This window comes from Papio anubis, chromosome 9 (assembly GCF_008728515.1).
Source record: "Papio anubis isolate 15944 chromosome 9, Panubis1.0, whole genome shotgun sequence".
Lineage (NCBI taxonomy): Eukaryota > Metazoa > Chordata > Mammalia > Primates > Cercopithecidae > Papio > Papio anubis.
The window spans coordinates 37,124,836-37,141,520 of record NC_044984.1 but is presented as its reverse complement, the minus strand read 5'-3'; the positions used below and the strand labels follow the sequence as shown (position 1 = coordinate 37,141,520).

The window sequence follows — 16,685 nt, the reverse complement described above, 5'->3', positions numbered from 1 at the left end:
CTCCTAAGTTCACGCCATTCTCCTGCCTCAGCCCCCCGAGTAGCTGGGACTACACGCACCCGCCACCATGCCTGGCTAATTTTTTTGTATTTTTAGTATAGACAGGGTTTCACCATGTTGGCCAGGATGGTCTCGATCTCTTGACCTCATGGTCCGCCTGCCTCGGCCTCCCAAAGTGCTAGGATTACAGGCGTGAGCCACCACGTGCAGCCAATTCTTTGTACTTTTAGTAGAGACAGGGTTTCACTGTGTTAGCCAGGATGGTCTCGACCTCCTGACCTCAAGAACCACCCTCCTCGGCCTCACAAGGTGTTGGGATTACAGGTGTGAGCCACTGTGCCAGGCCTATTTTTATTTTTTAGAGACAGCATCTTGCTCTGTCACCCAGGCTAGAGTGCAGTGGTGCAATCATAGCTCACTGCTGGCTCAACCTCCTGGGCTCAAGTAATCCTCTCACCTCAGCCTCCTGAATAGCTAGGACTACAGGTGCATGCCACCACATCTAGCTAATTTTTAATTTTTAAAATAAAGTCTTGCTATGTTACCCAGGCTAGTTGTGAACTCCTGGCCTCAAGCAACTCTCACATCTCAGTCTCTCAAAGCCCTGGGATTACAGGCATGAGCCACCACACCTAGCCAAAAATTGAAGTTTTTAAATGCAGCAAATTAGCTCCCTTGGTGTAACAGTAAAGAATAAAAGCATCTATACTAGTCAGTCCATCTCAATTTGTAATTCTTCTTTAAACTGATTTTAGAAATATAACAAACCTTTGATGAAGAAACTGCTGAACCACTTGAGGGTGAAGTATCTCTTGATGTTTTCAAAGACTGGACAGGCCTCTCTTTATCTATATAAGAAAATATAAGATGTAATTTTTTTCTAGCTAATTTGTTTTTGATAAAGTAATTTTGTAATGGAATTAATGAGGGGGTCATACACTTTATTTTACTACTAAAAACTTTAAATAGGTTACTATCTAAAACTACCTCTCAGAGGCTGATCACCATCAACAATCTGAAATAACCTGGAACCAAAGGATATCACAGAAGCCAGTCTAGGCCACAGCACTGCCAGTAAGTAAACATGGAGCCACAGAGACTTCAAGAAAGTTTTTTAAAACCATGAATGCTACTTCTTTCATGCTCCTAAATGCTAATGTTTGATATATCACAATAAAAATACAAAGATAGTTATTATATATAAAGATACCAAGGAGGACTAGTTAATTAAGGGGTAGCTCAAGGAGGATCTATATAGGAACTTTAACAGATATTCCTGAAATGTTTAGATAGTTTTAAACATAAAGTTAGAAAGCTGTAATTCAGAGCACTAATCCAGTGCCTGGCATTAATGAATGCCCAAATATTTGTTAAATGGTTAACAATAAACCTGTTATGAGATAAAGTCACTAATCTTTACCTTTAGTCACTTTACTCACATAGTGCTGTATGTATATGATTTTTTATAGAAACTTGAGCCAGAAAATACATTTAAACAGTATTACTTTAGCAGGTTCAACAACTCCCTAAAAGATAGGTTTAGTTAAATATACTCTTAAAAATTAATAACAGTGAGCTGTTACAGAAAAACATTTCATTAAATTGTCTATATGTGTCAAATATATAATCCTCTGCCCTTTGTTGCTAGAAAAACTAACAAAATTAATAACATGAGAAGAGAAAGTGGCATCAAATTTGGAGTCACACAGAAGCTGGTCGAGACTGGACAGTGGATTAACAGGAAAGCAGTCAGGAGCAAAAGCAGAGATAAAGCGACTTTGAAACTGAGGCAAAGCCAGCTTCAGTCAAAAAGCCTCTTACGCTCTTCCTGACACAGCCAAGATAGATAAGAAGGTCCTGGAGGCTCAAAGACTTCCAACCACCTAGGACAGTGGTGAATAACACCTTTCTAATGTCCTACAGACCCAAAACGCTTTCTCTAGCCCAGTGGTTCTTAACTAAGGACAATTTCACATCTCCCCTCTGCAGACATTTGGCAGTATGTGCAGATATTTTTGACTGTCACAAGTGGGAGATGGCTACTCTAGCACATATTTAGTAGAAAACAGGGATGCTGGTAAATATCCTGCTATGGGGGACACCCCCAACAACAAAGAACTAACTGGCCTTACATGTCAATTGTGCAGAGGTTGAGGACTCCTGCCCTAGGCTGAATATTCCAATTTTTAAGCTCTAACAGCACTAGAAAGATACAGCCTTAGAGTGTTTTAACAGGTCATACCACAAGAGGCTTTCACCCTAAGCAACTTTAAAAGTTCTTGTAGACCTTAAAACTCAAAAGAACCACTGCTGTATCCCAAATGGCCAAGAACATGATTTATTTAGTCATTCCTTATTGTATTTCCATTGCATGTGGCAAATTTCACATTGTAGTGTGATAGTGTCAGTGTATCCCACTACAACAAAAGCTCTCGGAGGAACAAGTGTCATAGCTTATTCATTTCCAAATATCCGTGGCCTACTTAGCTCAAGTCCTTCAAGAAAAGGGTAGGCACTCGAAAATCAGATAAAAAGATGAACCTCGCTTTTCTTTCCCTAAGATGCAATGACCTCCCAATCCTATTCAGATAAGCAATCCCTTCAAAGGAGACGAGGCACTGGACCAACCAGCACAGCACATTATGCTTATTAAAGGCATAATTACAGGCTCAATTCTTTAGCACATATCAGCTAGACACAGAGGGGGAAAAAAACCTGTCACAAGCAGCTGTTGATCTTTTGCTTAGTGTTTCCGTTACAAACATATGATCCCAAAGTATAGTCTTAGACCTTTCCTGATTTTAGCTGCCCGAAGGCTAATTTAAGTCGTTATCAACCACTTTCATGCACAGAAGCAAAGGAACACTGAACGGTGGTGCAGGAGGTTTATCATATATCCACATATATTCATATATCCCTGTTGCAACAATGGAAGCAGAAAGCAAGTAGCAAAGGATAAAGAAAACAATGATACAAATAGCAAAAGAAAGAGCACAAAAAAAGTAAATAGAAATCACTTGATCCTATTGTTGTCAGGTCCTATCTTCCAATGGCCTGTCTATTCTACAGATCTTCTATGGAGTGGCTATTCCCAACCAGGAATGGTTAGCCCAGATACCAGCCCACAAATGCCCCCCAAATCCTAGTACCTAGGTCTACTGTTAACTCTGGTTCTGACAACAGACTAATGGAGCAGTTATACACTTTCCCCATTTCCATAACCGCTATCAATTCAAGTCTCCCACCCCTTCACAATCCCAAATCAGAGTCTAGCTCAAAACTCACCTCTTTCAGGATTTCCTTCATTCTGCCGTTTGTAGGAGGCACCAGGACGCACGGACTCTATGGAAAGGTGGGCAGGGAGGAATTAACAGCAGCACCTCTGTGCCCAAGAGGAACAAGAGAAGAACTCAGAAGTAAGAGTGATGAGAACAGGGCCTTCTGAGCACTTTCTGGTGACCCTAAACTCTTTCCTACCCTACTTTCAAGTTGGGCTGCCTAAGCAATCACCACTGAAGGGGAATAAAGAATGGGAGGAAAAAATCTCCACTTAAGGCGCGAAGCCAGTGGGAACTGTCAGGATAAGACCAGTCAAGGATAACAAGGGCAGAGAGGAATGAGAAAAGGGTCATAGCAAGACAAGACATGGAAAGCTGAAGACAAAGATCACATCTTATTCATCACTGAAAGTACCTAGTCGAATTCTCTCCATCCATAAAGCTGTCACTGGAAGGCCTGGGAAAGGAGCACACCTGCATACACAGTCAAAAATGAAAGATGGATCACTCCTACCAGTTAAAAAAGGATACTAGTTGAGCCCCTAATTATCCCACATTTAGAATCTTGAAATATTTTGTTAGCTTCCTTGTCTGCAAACTTTTAATGATATGGATGGAATCATCTTACTAAACAGCCTAAATATACCAGTAGTCAGGGCTCCCAGGTATTTTTTCAGTAAGATACAAACTCCATAACAATGACTTCAAATCCTTCTCTACAGATCCCAAGTCGCCAATTTTACATTTTTTTCTGAGAAAATAACATTTTTTCTGAATTGTTTTGGCACTATCAGCATCTTGCCTTAAAAGGTTTCAAGAAACATCATGCAAATATTGCCATTTTACTTTTGCAATAATGTTGAGGATGCAGTATCCTTTTATTATTCACTGATCTCTCTCTAGCATCCCAGCAAGTTTTGTTTCTCCTGATAAGCTGACTTGTTTTTATTTGCTGACTGTCAACACTCTTCTTGATTCTTGTTTTTTTTTTTTTTTTTGAGACAGAGTCTCACTCTGTTGCCCAGGCTGGAGTGCAGTGGCATGATCTCGGCTCACTGCAACCTCCGCTCGCCCTGCCCCCTGCCAGTTCAAGCAATTCTCCTGCCTCAGCCTCCCGAGTAGCTGAGATTACAGGCACTTGCCAGCACGTCCGGCTAATTTTTTTTTTTTTTTTTTTTTTTTAAGTAGAGACGAGGTTTCACTATCTTGACCAGACTGGTCTTGAACTCCTAACCTCGTGATCCACCCGCCTCGGCCTCCAAAAGTGCTGGGATTACAGGCGTGAGTCACCACGCCCAGCCAAACCCTTAGTTCAGCTACAGCAATTGCTCAGAGCCTCACGATGGACAATCACTTCATACACTACTAACTTTATTCTTGATTCTTTTAGCTTTGTTTTGGCCAAACTCTTAGTTCACCTATAGCAACTGTTCAGAGCCTTATGATGGGCATTTATTTCATATACTACCAACTTTATTCTTACTTTTACTTTCCTATCCTTATTTTCCTTTTACATAAAACTCCTGCTCCACTTATTTAATCCTATTTTATTAAGTGTTTATTTCATTAAGCTGCCTCAAATTCTTTCTTGAATGAAGAGATAATGGTGATATTTCAGAGAAAAGTACTGGAGCCTTAAGCCAATTCATATTAGCTCCTGATAGTGGATTGCATGCATCCCTTTAACTTTGTCTTCAGTTACTCCATGTTGGAAGCTGAACTATGAGAGATACACTCCATAGGTATCAGCAAATGCTACAAATCTTATCTTTTTAAGCTTGGAGAGTCAGTTTACCAACACACCACTGTGGATGTGTTTGATTTTGATTCCAAACTTCAGAGACACTGTAGGCATTACCACATATAATTACAAATTCCCTTTAGCATTGTCTTAGGTAGGCTTGGACTATTTAACAATCTTCTAACAGACCAGTAAAACTACCCAGCTAAATTGCAGTCATGAACAAGTAAGTAGTTATTGTTTTAATTCTCTAAGTTTTGCGTTTTGTTTTTTTTTTGTAATGCAATAAGAGACAATAGAAACACCACCACTGTACTTAAACTCTTCATCCCAAAGTTTCCACTGATGTGCTCATATTAAAACTAAAAGGTCTCGTTCTTCTTATCCTCTTATAGCACTTTAATGATTTATAAACAAGTTTTTCTTAATATTTTGCTATTTGTTTTTCGTATCTTTTTACTTCTGTTTGCCCCCTTACATCTTCACGGCTACCGCTTTCTCTTTCATTTTTGTTGGTTATTGTTCCTTAAATGTGAGTGTTCCTCCTAACCTTAATCTTTTTTTCTATTTTTATTTGGCTCCAACCAATACAATGAATATAAAAGTCTCTAAAATCTGCCTCTTTCACTCACTGTTCTACCTTCTAACTAACAGACTGCTACTCATTAGCTATTGAGCTATTACCTCAAATTCATCTCACTCATGATCTTTGTAAGCAGACACTACCTCTGTGCTTGACAGCAAGCTAAAAAGGTTGAAAACATTCCTGCCTTTGTTGTGACTTGCTAAAGAAAATGAGTTCCAAATTAGGATGGAGAAAAGAAACCAGAAAAAAAAAAATTCTGAAAGTGGCAGTACAGAAACCAAAATCCCTGTCTATATATTAATAAGTGAAAGAATAAATGGGGAAAAAAGGAAATAAAAAGGAATTTCAAATACTGGTTCCATATAATGTTTTTCCCATTGAAGTGAAATCAAAAGCCGGAGAAGCAGCTTAACATTCCACAACACACTCAGGAAGTTCTGCAAGAGTTTCAGAGTATTTGGTGACTCCTTGAATGCAATGGCTGAATGCAATCTAATAGGATCTTTTAGAAATACACTTTCTTGCTGTTGTGTTTTCCTGCTAAAAGAAATGATAAATCTAACCAGATTCATCCAATCCTACATCAAGTGAACCCAGGTAGGAAAAAAGGACACTGCAGGGGAAAAAAAATAACATAATCATAAGAGATGATAAAGTTAGGGGCTATGTCTTGCAAACTATCAGATTCTCAGCGCAGTGCTTGGCAAACAGGGACAAACCAGGTATTTTTGAGTGCAAGTCCCATCAAGAAACAAACTTCACCAACACAGGTAGTACATTGATTTCTTCTTCAACAGCTGAATATTTGAAGAGCAATTAAGATATAAATAAATGAAGATGTGGCTACACAGATGATGAGAAAATTCTTTTACCAGATCATGGATGAAGATGTGGGTATTTGGGACTCTTGGTTAGGAAAAACATGTTTCTCAGAGATCTACTGATTTACTCAAGAATATATGAATTAGAAAAGAGACACAAGAAAAATGTTCTCATGTTAAAGACACCAAAAAATACCAGAGAAAAGAAACAGGTAGAGGGGTAGAGAAAGTATTGCATCACCTCTGCTTCCCTCAAGATCTGTCTTTTGGAGGTCAGAGTTGCAACAAGTTAAAGCAAAGGCCAACTGACTGAATACTTGGAAGCACACTTCTGAGTAGAGATCTCCTTTAATACATAAGCTAAAACCATGTGGGCACACTTTTAAATATATAAGGAAAACATCATCTGCACACATTATGAACGTTTGCTACTGACAGAATATACTAAGTGCTAAAACGGGGATACAATAAAATTCCTATGCATATGGCATTAATTGATTTGTTTTAGAACCTTGATCATTAAGATGCCAGAAAAGCTATAGCTATAATCTTAGGATTTAGCTACAAAACTCATAGCCAAAGCTCTCCTGTGAGTAAACAATGGATCCTCAAACAAGAAGAATATGTTATAGAATCTAACTCAACAGCGCATTAATAGTCTAGATCAAGTGACAGCCTAAAATGTTTCAGGGAACTATTAAATTATACTTTAGGGACTCCACATGATGTAACTCATCCCCATAAACCTTCTCCACTAGCATCCTTCACCTTCTACTAACCCTTCAGATGTCACCTAAAATGTTTACTCCTATTTAATTTCTTGTTTGTCTTCCTGACTAGATCATAAACTCAGAGGGCAGAGATTGAATCTATCTTGCTTGGCAAACAATTTATGTTCAATACATGTGTGTTGATTAAGAGATGTACGTATTGAACACAACATAGTGGGCTTCAAACCAAGAAATGCTACGATATTTCACTGCTAAGAGAATGACTTTATCCTCTCTTCCTGTTGCCTAATATACATGATCTGAAGATAAAGCCTTATTTCTATATTCATATTACTTCTTCAAATCTGCACAGAAAAGCCTTCACCTAAAAGCAAAATTAAAGTTCAAAATTTTATCAGAATTTCGGCTATATTACCAATAAGTCTAGAATAGTTTTTTTAAAAAAAAAGAATTTCAGCTATAATCAAAAAATTCATGGAGACTTCAAATTTTATAGCCAACCAGTCTTAAGACATATGTCTTCTTCTATTAGACTGACATTCAAAAATGAACTCTATCTTCCAAATATACTTGTCTCAAAACAGTACTTTAATTCTTGTACACTTTCAGTTCTCTTAGAAGATGTATTTTTAAAAACAATTAAACACTAATGACTAATAGTATGTTTTTTAAAAATACCTTCTATTCTTAATAATGGTCGTTGACATAAGAAAAATAAGGGAAGCTAGGCCCAAAGTTAGAGCTACAGAAAAAACAGAGGCCAAGCAAAATAAACAATAAACTTGCAAATTTTGCAAAGTAAAAGTATTTTAAAATTCAACCAAAATGTCACAGAATCTAAATATGTAAGTATCTCTGATAAATGTGGGATTAATCCCTAGCAAATGTTTAAAATGAATTAACAGAGAGGTAGTTTCATCTCTAGGAGCCATAGTGGATTTACAACAACAAAGCAAGATAATCTCTATGTTACTGTTTTGATAGAAGAAATATTTGTAACTTAAGAGTTTCAAGAAACACCTGAAGGGTCTTCCTTGAGATTCTCAAGTGGAAATGAAAATAAGATAATAGTAAAGATAAGGGATCATAATTGTTGAATAGCAACAAACAATGCCGATAAAAGGTTCAGGTTAACAGATCTCTAGAGGTTTCCACAGTTGGCCTTATGCTCCTCAACATAAATTATTAACAAATAATACAAAACATATCCAGCATACTTAATTTGCAGATAATACAAGCTGTTCTTATCGGGTACTAATATACAGAATCGCTAAATGAGATTTTGAGAATTCTATAAAACAAAATAAGCTAAAGTTAATTAGATAAAATGTAGCATTTCTAGTTTGTTTGTTTTTTTTCAGTGCATTAACTACACACAAACAATTGCACCTGAAAAAGTACAGCCTGAGAGGCATTTGTTCACGTATTTTGTTTACGTGAAAATAGCTTAGGTTTCAGTTGCCTACAATCCAGTAATGAAATGTGGTTGCTAAAATAAAAATTCACTTCTGGTATTATAAATTACAAGAAACAGAAGGAAAAATAGGGAAAGCAAAAGGTCTGGAAACCATGACAAATAAAAGGAACAGCAAAATAAACCAAATATATTTAAACCTGGAAAAAAAATCATGAATATGATAGTACTCCTCCAATATATAACAGGTTACAACATAAAAGGAAGAAATATCTTTATATATGGCTCTAAAAAGAATAACTAGTATTAAGTAGATGTTACTGAAGAAGATTTTAATTCTTTCATAAAGAATGAGCTATACAGAAGGAGTAGATTGTGATTTAGTAAATTTATCACAAGAAGTACTAATACTTTAACAAAAAATAGGTGTGGGAGACCAAACTTAGTGATTTTTTCATCACTTTTAATGTTATAGCTTAAATAAAAGGCAAATGATAAAAGTGTGGGATAGGAAAACATGGGATCATTTCAAAGAGGGAAAAAAAGAAAATAAGTATTAGAATTGACAAATGTGGAGATATTTAGATTAATTATGATAAAAATAAACTTCGAGTATACGAGGTAAATATAAAAAAAAATTTACTTGGGAAAGCATCATAATACACAGGGAGAAAGGAAATGAGGTTAACTAGGACAATCTGCACTGCTAGCATGTGAACATGGACAACAAAAAGGAACTAAAAATAATATTGCATATCCAGGTCAGCCCAACTAAGTTATAGTAAGAATATTCTTGCAAGTAAAGTACAGGATGAAAACAAGTTTGATTTAGAAGGAGAATTAGTTTGAAGAAGTACAAAGTTCCAGAAGATTAATTCAAAAGGCTAAGTAGAAGAGATTTAATTAAATGTGTGTGTATGTGTGTAAGCACAAAATGGGAAATAAGCAGTTGAATTTTAAAATGTTGTAAAATCACTATAGCCAAACCAATAGTGATCATTAAAATAGGAAAAATTAATCTAAAAGTACGAACAGAAAGGAAAAAATTGTTAATTTTTTAAAATGAGGGCATAATTATTTTAATCTGTTATTTATACTTATAATAATATTTTAAGTCTTTGTCAAAATTTCAATTTATACCAGAAAACTTAATTTTAACACGTGGGTAATTATCCCAGCTTAAGTGACTGATAAGTGAAGAACCCCGTGTCTTAGTTCTCTTTTGAAGAAAAGCCAGGTGCTGCAATATTTGTGACATTTAGATTTAATGCAAAAACCGGTATCTGAAATAGGTCAAATAATAACTTTTCCCATGTATTATTTAAAATACGACCTCCATTAACTTTTTTTGCAAGATTTCTTATGTAATGATTCTGAAAACAGGAAAGGAAAATAGAAAAAATTTTCATAGTTCAGCCCAAGTAGTTAAGGAATACTTGAAAATAGAGTTTTCCCAGAATAAACTTTTTCTTGATTTAAAGAACTTTACTTTCAAAGCTAAATAACAAGAAAGAAAGAAAAGAAAAGAAAAGAAAAGAAAGAAAAGAAAGAAAGAAAAAGAAAGAAAGAAAGAAAGAAAGAAAGAAAGAAAGAAAGAAAGAAAGAAAGAAAGAAAGAAAGAAAGAAAGAGAGAGAGAGAGAGAAAAGAAAGAAAGAGAGAGAAAAAAAAGAAAGAGAGAGAAAGAAAAGAAAGAAAGAAAAAGAAAGAAAGAAAGAAAGAAAGAAAGAAAGAAAGAAAGAAAGAAAGAAAAAGAAAGAAAGAAAGGGAGAGAGAAAGAAAGATAGATAGATGCAGGCATTAACAAAGTCATATGCTCTGTTTCATTCAATTTACCCCATATTTTAGTCTACCAACTTAATCTTTAAATCACTCCAAATATTAAAGGTATGAGCCCTCAAAGGATGAGTGAAGGATATTGGAGACCCTAAGACAGGAGCATCACATTATGGCTCATCCACATTTCATCCCCAGACCTTAAGAGTTTTGGCCACTAAGAGGCCCAAAGCAGGTCAACAGAGAGAAGATGCTTTCCCCGCAAATTTCTGTTTTTGAGGATAAAATAAAAGCTAATTCACAATAACTACCCTTAATAATTTCATTATAAGCTGTCAAGTAAGAATCTCTTTTAAGCTTCTTTTATTCATGTTTTGTTAAAAAGTTTTCATAATCAGTTTCCAAAGATACTTTCTTCGTTAATGAAAATCATTATTGGATATGGATTTAAGTCATACACATCCCAAAAAAAGATCCTAAGGGCAGGGCACAGTGGCTCACGCCCATAATCCCAGCACTTTGGGGGGCCGAGGCAGGTGGATCACTTGAGGTCAGCAGTTCGAGACCAGCTTGGCCTATATGGTGCAACCCCATCTTTACTAAAATACAAAATTAGCTGGGCCTGGTGGTGCATGCTTGTAATCCCAGCTACTAGCGAGACTGAGGCAGGAAAATTGCTTGACTCGGGAAGCAGAGGTTGCAGTGAGTTGAGATCACATCACTGCACTCCAGCCTGGGTGACAGAAAAAGACTCTGTCTCAGAAAAAAATAAAATAAAATAAAATAAAAAAATAAATAAATAAAATTTTTTGGGGGGTCTTAGATGGTATCTGGCTAATTTTGGATATGTCTGTGCATGTGAGCATTCATAAGAGCTTAGAGCAGGGGTGTCCAATCTTTTGGCTTCCCTGGGGTGCACTGGAAGAAGAATCATCTTGGGCCACACATAAAAGACAAACAGTAACAGCAGCTTGTGAGCTTAAAAAAAAAAAAATTTTTTTCACAAAAAAGCCTCATGTTTTAAGAAAGTTTACTAATTTGTGTTGGGTTGCATCCAAACCCATCCTGGGCTGCATGTGGCCTGCAGGACGGGGGTTGGACAAGCTTGGCTTACGGATTATCTTCTTAAGGTTTTTTTTTTGTGGTAGGGGTGGGGTACATAGAAGCAAAAGAGAAAATACTAGTATACTTGTTAACATTAGTCTCCACAATAAAACCTTCAGTTACCTAGAACTGTCCCAAGCACATTTTGGACAATCAGGCATATATATGTAAGTGGCTTATTTATTTACTTATTTATTTATTTTTAGAGACATAGTCTCGTTCTGCTGCCCAGGCTAGAGTGTAGTGGCATGATGACAGTTTACTATAGGCTCAACCTCCTGGGCTCAAGTGATCCTCCTGCCTCAGCCTTCCGAGTAGCTGAAAATACAGGCATACATCACCATACCCAGCTAATTGTTTAATTCTTTTTTTTAGATACACGGGTCTCACTATGTTTGCCCAGGCTGGTCTCAAACTCCTGGGCTCGAGTAATCCTTCCACCTTGGCTTTCCCAAAGTGCAAGGATTACAGGCATGAGCTGCTGTGCCCAGCCTGTGTTTGTTTTAAATCCTTAAAATAACCTTCTTATCTCTTGCATAATCATGAAAATGCCTGTATCCAAAAATATGTTTTTTGGGAAGCCCCACTCTATCTATCTCTGCAAACAGTAGACAATAAATGTTTGCTAAACTCAACAATCTTGCAACAGCTTCAAGGGAAGACAATCTGATGACTCCAAATGGTTTTCCATCACCTTCATCATGTAAGAGGCAAAGGCTGTTAAATTAAAACTCTTATTATTTGAAAAAAGACAGTTAATGAGAAGGACATTCAAAAGGAAATATCCTGAACTTTTCTGATTTCTGCACCTTGGTTCATAATTCCTTCTAACTAGAAGACGCTTCTTTACTTGTAGAAATCTGAAATAAGGCTGAGCCCAATGTCATCTCCTTTATGACATGTTCTTACATCCCCAGAGTGTAAATTAATTTTTCTCACCTTGACATGCTCATGTCAACTCATTTATGACATACCAATTATTGTATCAGTTATATTTTATATATATTAACATACTGATAAAGTTGACATTAGCTGGTGAGAAATATAAACATATATTCTAGTTCTTTAGTGACAGGGACGTCATTGTTTAACACTAACACAGTGCCTTGCATACAGAAGGCACAAGAAAATGTTTTGTGAACAAGTTCCACCGCAGGCTGCAAAGATAAGAATGTTTTCTCTAGAAAAGTAGTTTTGTCATTGATTTATTCAAACACATACTAACAACTCAGCCAGCATGACAAGCTAAGATTGTACGGAATACCATGTAGGTTCAGGCATGCCAAATTAAAAATAAAAATAAAAATAAAATAAAATTGGGGGTTGGAAAAGAGTAAGGGAGGTTTTCATTCTAAATTTCACAAGGCTGGCCGGAAGCAGTGGCTCCCGCCTGTAATCCCAGCACTTTGGGAGGCAGAGGTGGGCAGATCACGAGGTCAGGAGTTCGAGACCAGCCTGACCAACATGGTAAAACCCCATCTCTACTAAAAACACAAAAATTAGCTGGGCGTGGTGGCGCACGCCTGTAATCCCAGCTACTCAGGAGGCTGGGGCAGGAGAATCACTTGAACCCGGGAGGCGGAGGCTGCAGTGAGACAAGATAATGCCACTGCACTCCAGCATGGGAGATAGAGCAAGACTCCGGAAAAAAAAAAAAAAAAAAAAAATCCTCTTTTACATGCTGAAGAAATTAAAGGCGAAGTGTCATACAGAATGCCACTTCAAATAGTTTGAAAAAAATGTGTGTGTATGGTGTTTGTTATACTATTCTATCATCTTTTCTGTAAGTCTGAAATTTTTCAAAATAAAAAGTTTAAAAAATAAATCTCTTACACCTATAAGGAAATCTGACTCAGTACATTCTCATCAGAGGAGACTGTGAGAGGAAAAAATGAAGTCTTAAGATACATACTTCTATGTTGAGACTGATGGAAAGAGTATGATTTGCTCCTTTCTGGAGAGTAGCTTCTGCTACTGACACTGGAACCAGATCTGCTGTGTGGAGAATCCTTTCGGCCAACAGGTGATTCTCTGAAAAAAGTATTGTCCCTTTTATGAGGAGACCGCTCTCTTGCATAATGGGAAGAGTAGAAACTTTTTCTTCTAAAGCCATCTCTCATTTCCCTTTGGAAAAAAAAAAAAAACGTAGAATAAGTTAATTACACTCTATACCCTATATATATATAAAAGCACAATGGCAAAAGCTCTGATTATAAGCTACTCTTTAAATTGTACTCTTGGTTCTCTTTTTCTATCACTACCTAACTGCTGAAGTGAGCTAACAAAATGAAACAGTATCAGTGAAATATGATTTAGAATGTACCCTTTTTCAGTTTGGAATAGAACCAGGTGGCTAAGTGCAAAACTTAACTTTATTTTAGGCAAGCACAAATTCTAAAATGTAAAAAAAAAACCTGTCATATAGTTTCCATTTCTCTTTGCCATTAACAATATACCACACAGCTACCATATTCTCAAAAACGCTTAGAAACGCCAACGATTTCCCAAGTAAGACACTTCATGGCCAGTTACCCCCTTCTAAGTATAGAAACTACTGGTTTTCAAGGGATATGCAATTTTGCCCACCCACCCCCAGGACAATGTGGCATTGTCTACAGGTATCTTTGATTATCATAATGGGTGAGGGGAGTTCCATTGATGGGTAGGGACCAGGACTGCTGCTAATTTCCTACAGTGCCCAGGACATGCCCCTGACACTATACACCAAAAAACTCTTCAGTCCAAAATGTGAATAATGCCAACACCGAGAAACCCTGCTATATACCTATTAAATTCTTGTTCTCTGAGTTTGCATCCTCAGTACATAGATTGTTGCCCATCTCTAAATAACTACTTTTTATAAATCACCTCTACTTTTATAAATTAAATTTTTTTTATTGAGAAATACCATCAACTCAAAGCACCAAGTAAGCCCCAGTAGTAAAACCTTATAAAGCAAAACCATTTTAAAATGTCAAACCAAAATTACTAAATGAAACCATCATCAACTGAGCCTCTATTAAAAGAACACTTAAGAGTCAAACAGGTTTTAATCCATGATTTAACAAATGTACTGCAACATTAAAGATATTAAATTTCAGACAGAAGAGTGCTAAGAGGCAAACCAATAGCATGCAATTTCAAGTGCTTGGAAAATCATTTCAGCATCTTGATTGGCATTCTATAGGATATAAATAGGCTGTTGTCCTAAAGTTCATTTGAACACTAGCTGATTAATACCCCAAATATATTGTCCCTTCAGACACAAGTAAGTTTCCCTGGGAAAAAGCAGAAAATAGCTTAAATTCATTTATGGTAAATGAACTGGTATAGAACACCAATACTGAAATAGAGCATTAAGGAATTCTAGCACTAGAATTCCTTGGTCACTAAAACTACAAGGGACACACCAACAGCACTGGTTAGCCAGAGTGGTGACATGGTTGCTATTAAACAAAAAGCTTTTGGAAATTGTGTGAGGTGCTGGGACCCAATGGTGAGCCAAATGTACACAGTCCCTGCCACCACAGAACTCTCAGGATAACAGGAGAGGCTGACATTAGACAAATATACATAAAACATGTGAATGCAGTCAAGAATGGATGTAGAGAGACTAACAAGGAACCTAACTTAGTCCAGGCAAGAGACAGTGGTAGCTTAGATGGGACAGGAGCAGGCGAGGGGTCACAAATTTTACATGTACAAGAATATACCCTCTAGACTTAATGGGATGTAGTTAATGTTTTTACTAATGAAGTGTGAAAGATAGGATGCCAAGCTGATTCCCATAATTTTGGTATGATAGATTAATGAAATTAGAAAAATAAATTTGAGAAATGAGGATGCAGGTGGGAGGTCCAGATTTTGATGGGAGCATGTTATGTTTAAGATGTTTGTGCAATACCTAGGTGAGCAACTAAAGATAGTAGTCTAAACCTCAGAGCAAGTTTTTGGCTGTCAATATAAATTTGTAAATAGGCAGTACCTTAAAGCCTGGTGCAGATGAAAGCAAAGGAAAAAAGGATAGCAGGCCTAGAACGTGGGGCTAAAAAACTCTACCATGAAGAGAGAAATGGGATATTGAAGATTGAGAGAACAGCCAGAGAAACATTAGAAAGGAGAATGCATTTATCATGGAAGCCAAGGAAAGAGTATACCAACAAGGAAAATAAAGGTTTCCTACATTGAAGTTAAGTGACTCTTATTGGTAACTTGCTTACAGGATAGAGAAGAGTAGGCCCACATTCAGAGGAAAGATTGCCTACCTTCCTCTAATGAAGAGACAAAATGTTGAACTACAGTTTCCGAATCTGACACCAGATGGCAGTAAAATCACAGCAGTTCAGAGCTATCAGTGGCCTGAGGTGGCAGGATACACTTGGGGGATGTTAAGTGTCAAATGTTAATAGCTCAGAATAGAATAATATCTCTTCTCCCCTTCACATCAATCCTTCTCCTACTCCCCACCAATTTAGGTAAAAACATCACAACAGGCCTCAATTTTCATAAGTATCCTTTTTGATAAAGTGGTAACATTAGCCACTTTTTCAGATGTGTGTGTATGTATTACATAATGTATATAGTGTCCACTATATGAACAGCACTATGGGGAATTACTCTTGCTTTGAAGAAGCTAAGTATATTGGGAAGGATGGTAGGGTGAGAGGGGGTGAGAACCAAATGTTTAAGAAGGCTGTTACTTTGTACCAAATGTTTAAGAAGGCTGATCAGAAAACTGATCCCGGTCTTAAGGAAATATGAGATTTAGATTAATATTATCTAACAGAAATATAGCCAAGCCACAGAAGTAGTAGTCATATCTAAAGTAAAGAGAAACAAGTCAAATTAATTTTAGCATTTTATTTTACTTAACCCAATATATCCAAAGTATTACCAACATGTAATTAAAAAATTTGGTAAGCTATTTTACATTCTCTTTTTCAGCCTAAATATTAAAAATCCAGTGTGCATTTTATGCTTACAGAATATTTCAGTTTAACCTGACGATATTTCAAGTACTCAAAAGGTACATGCAGTTAGTGGCTCCCATAATGGACACCATAGATTTAGATGGTGGGAAAAGTATCACAAACTTTAGAAAAAGCAGTAACAGATTAAAGTACTATGTGAACAAGAACTGAAGTAGTTAGAATAGTGAGACCTTAAAAAAGCAGTGAGTGAAAAGCAAAGGCAGAAAACGTTTAAAAGAAAAATGACAGTATCAAATACAGCAAGT

General features: G+C 36.6%; 1 protein-coding gene across 24 annotated transcripts in view; it reads right to left on the bottom strand.

The window, feature by feature from the left end:
• Nucleotides 1–16,685, bottom strand: part of PPHLN1 (periphilin 1) — a 125,597-nt gene that overhangs the window by 61,556 nt on the left and 47,356 nt on the right. For 13 of the 24 annotated variants that reach the window (XM_017945801.3, XM_017945809.2, XM_017945792.3 and 10 more), the window contains 3 exons: nucleotides 13,362–13,573; nucleotides 3,286–3,342; nucleotides 769–848 (listed from right to left, as the gene is read on the bottom strand). In XM_017945801.3, the coding sequence (XP_017801290.1) occupies nucleotides 769–848; nucleotides 3,286–3,342; nucleotides 13,362–13,573 (349 nt within the window). The remainder of the gene's footprint in view (nucleotides 1–768; nucleotides 849–3,285; nucleotides 3,343–13,361; nucleotides 13,574–16,685) is intronic. The other 11 variants (XM_017945804.3, XM_017945797.3, XM_003906224.5 and 8 more) reach the window with 1 other exon arrangement.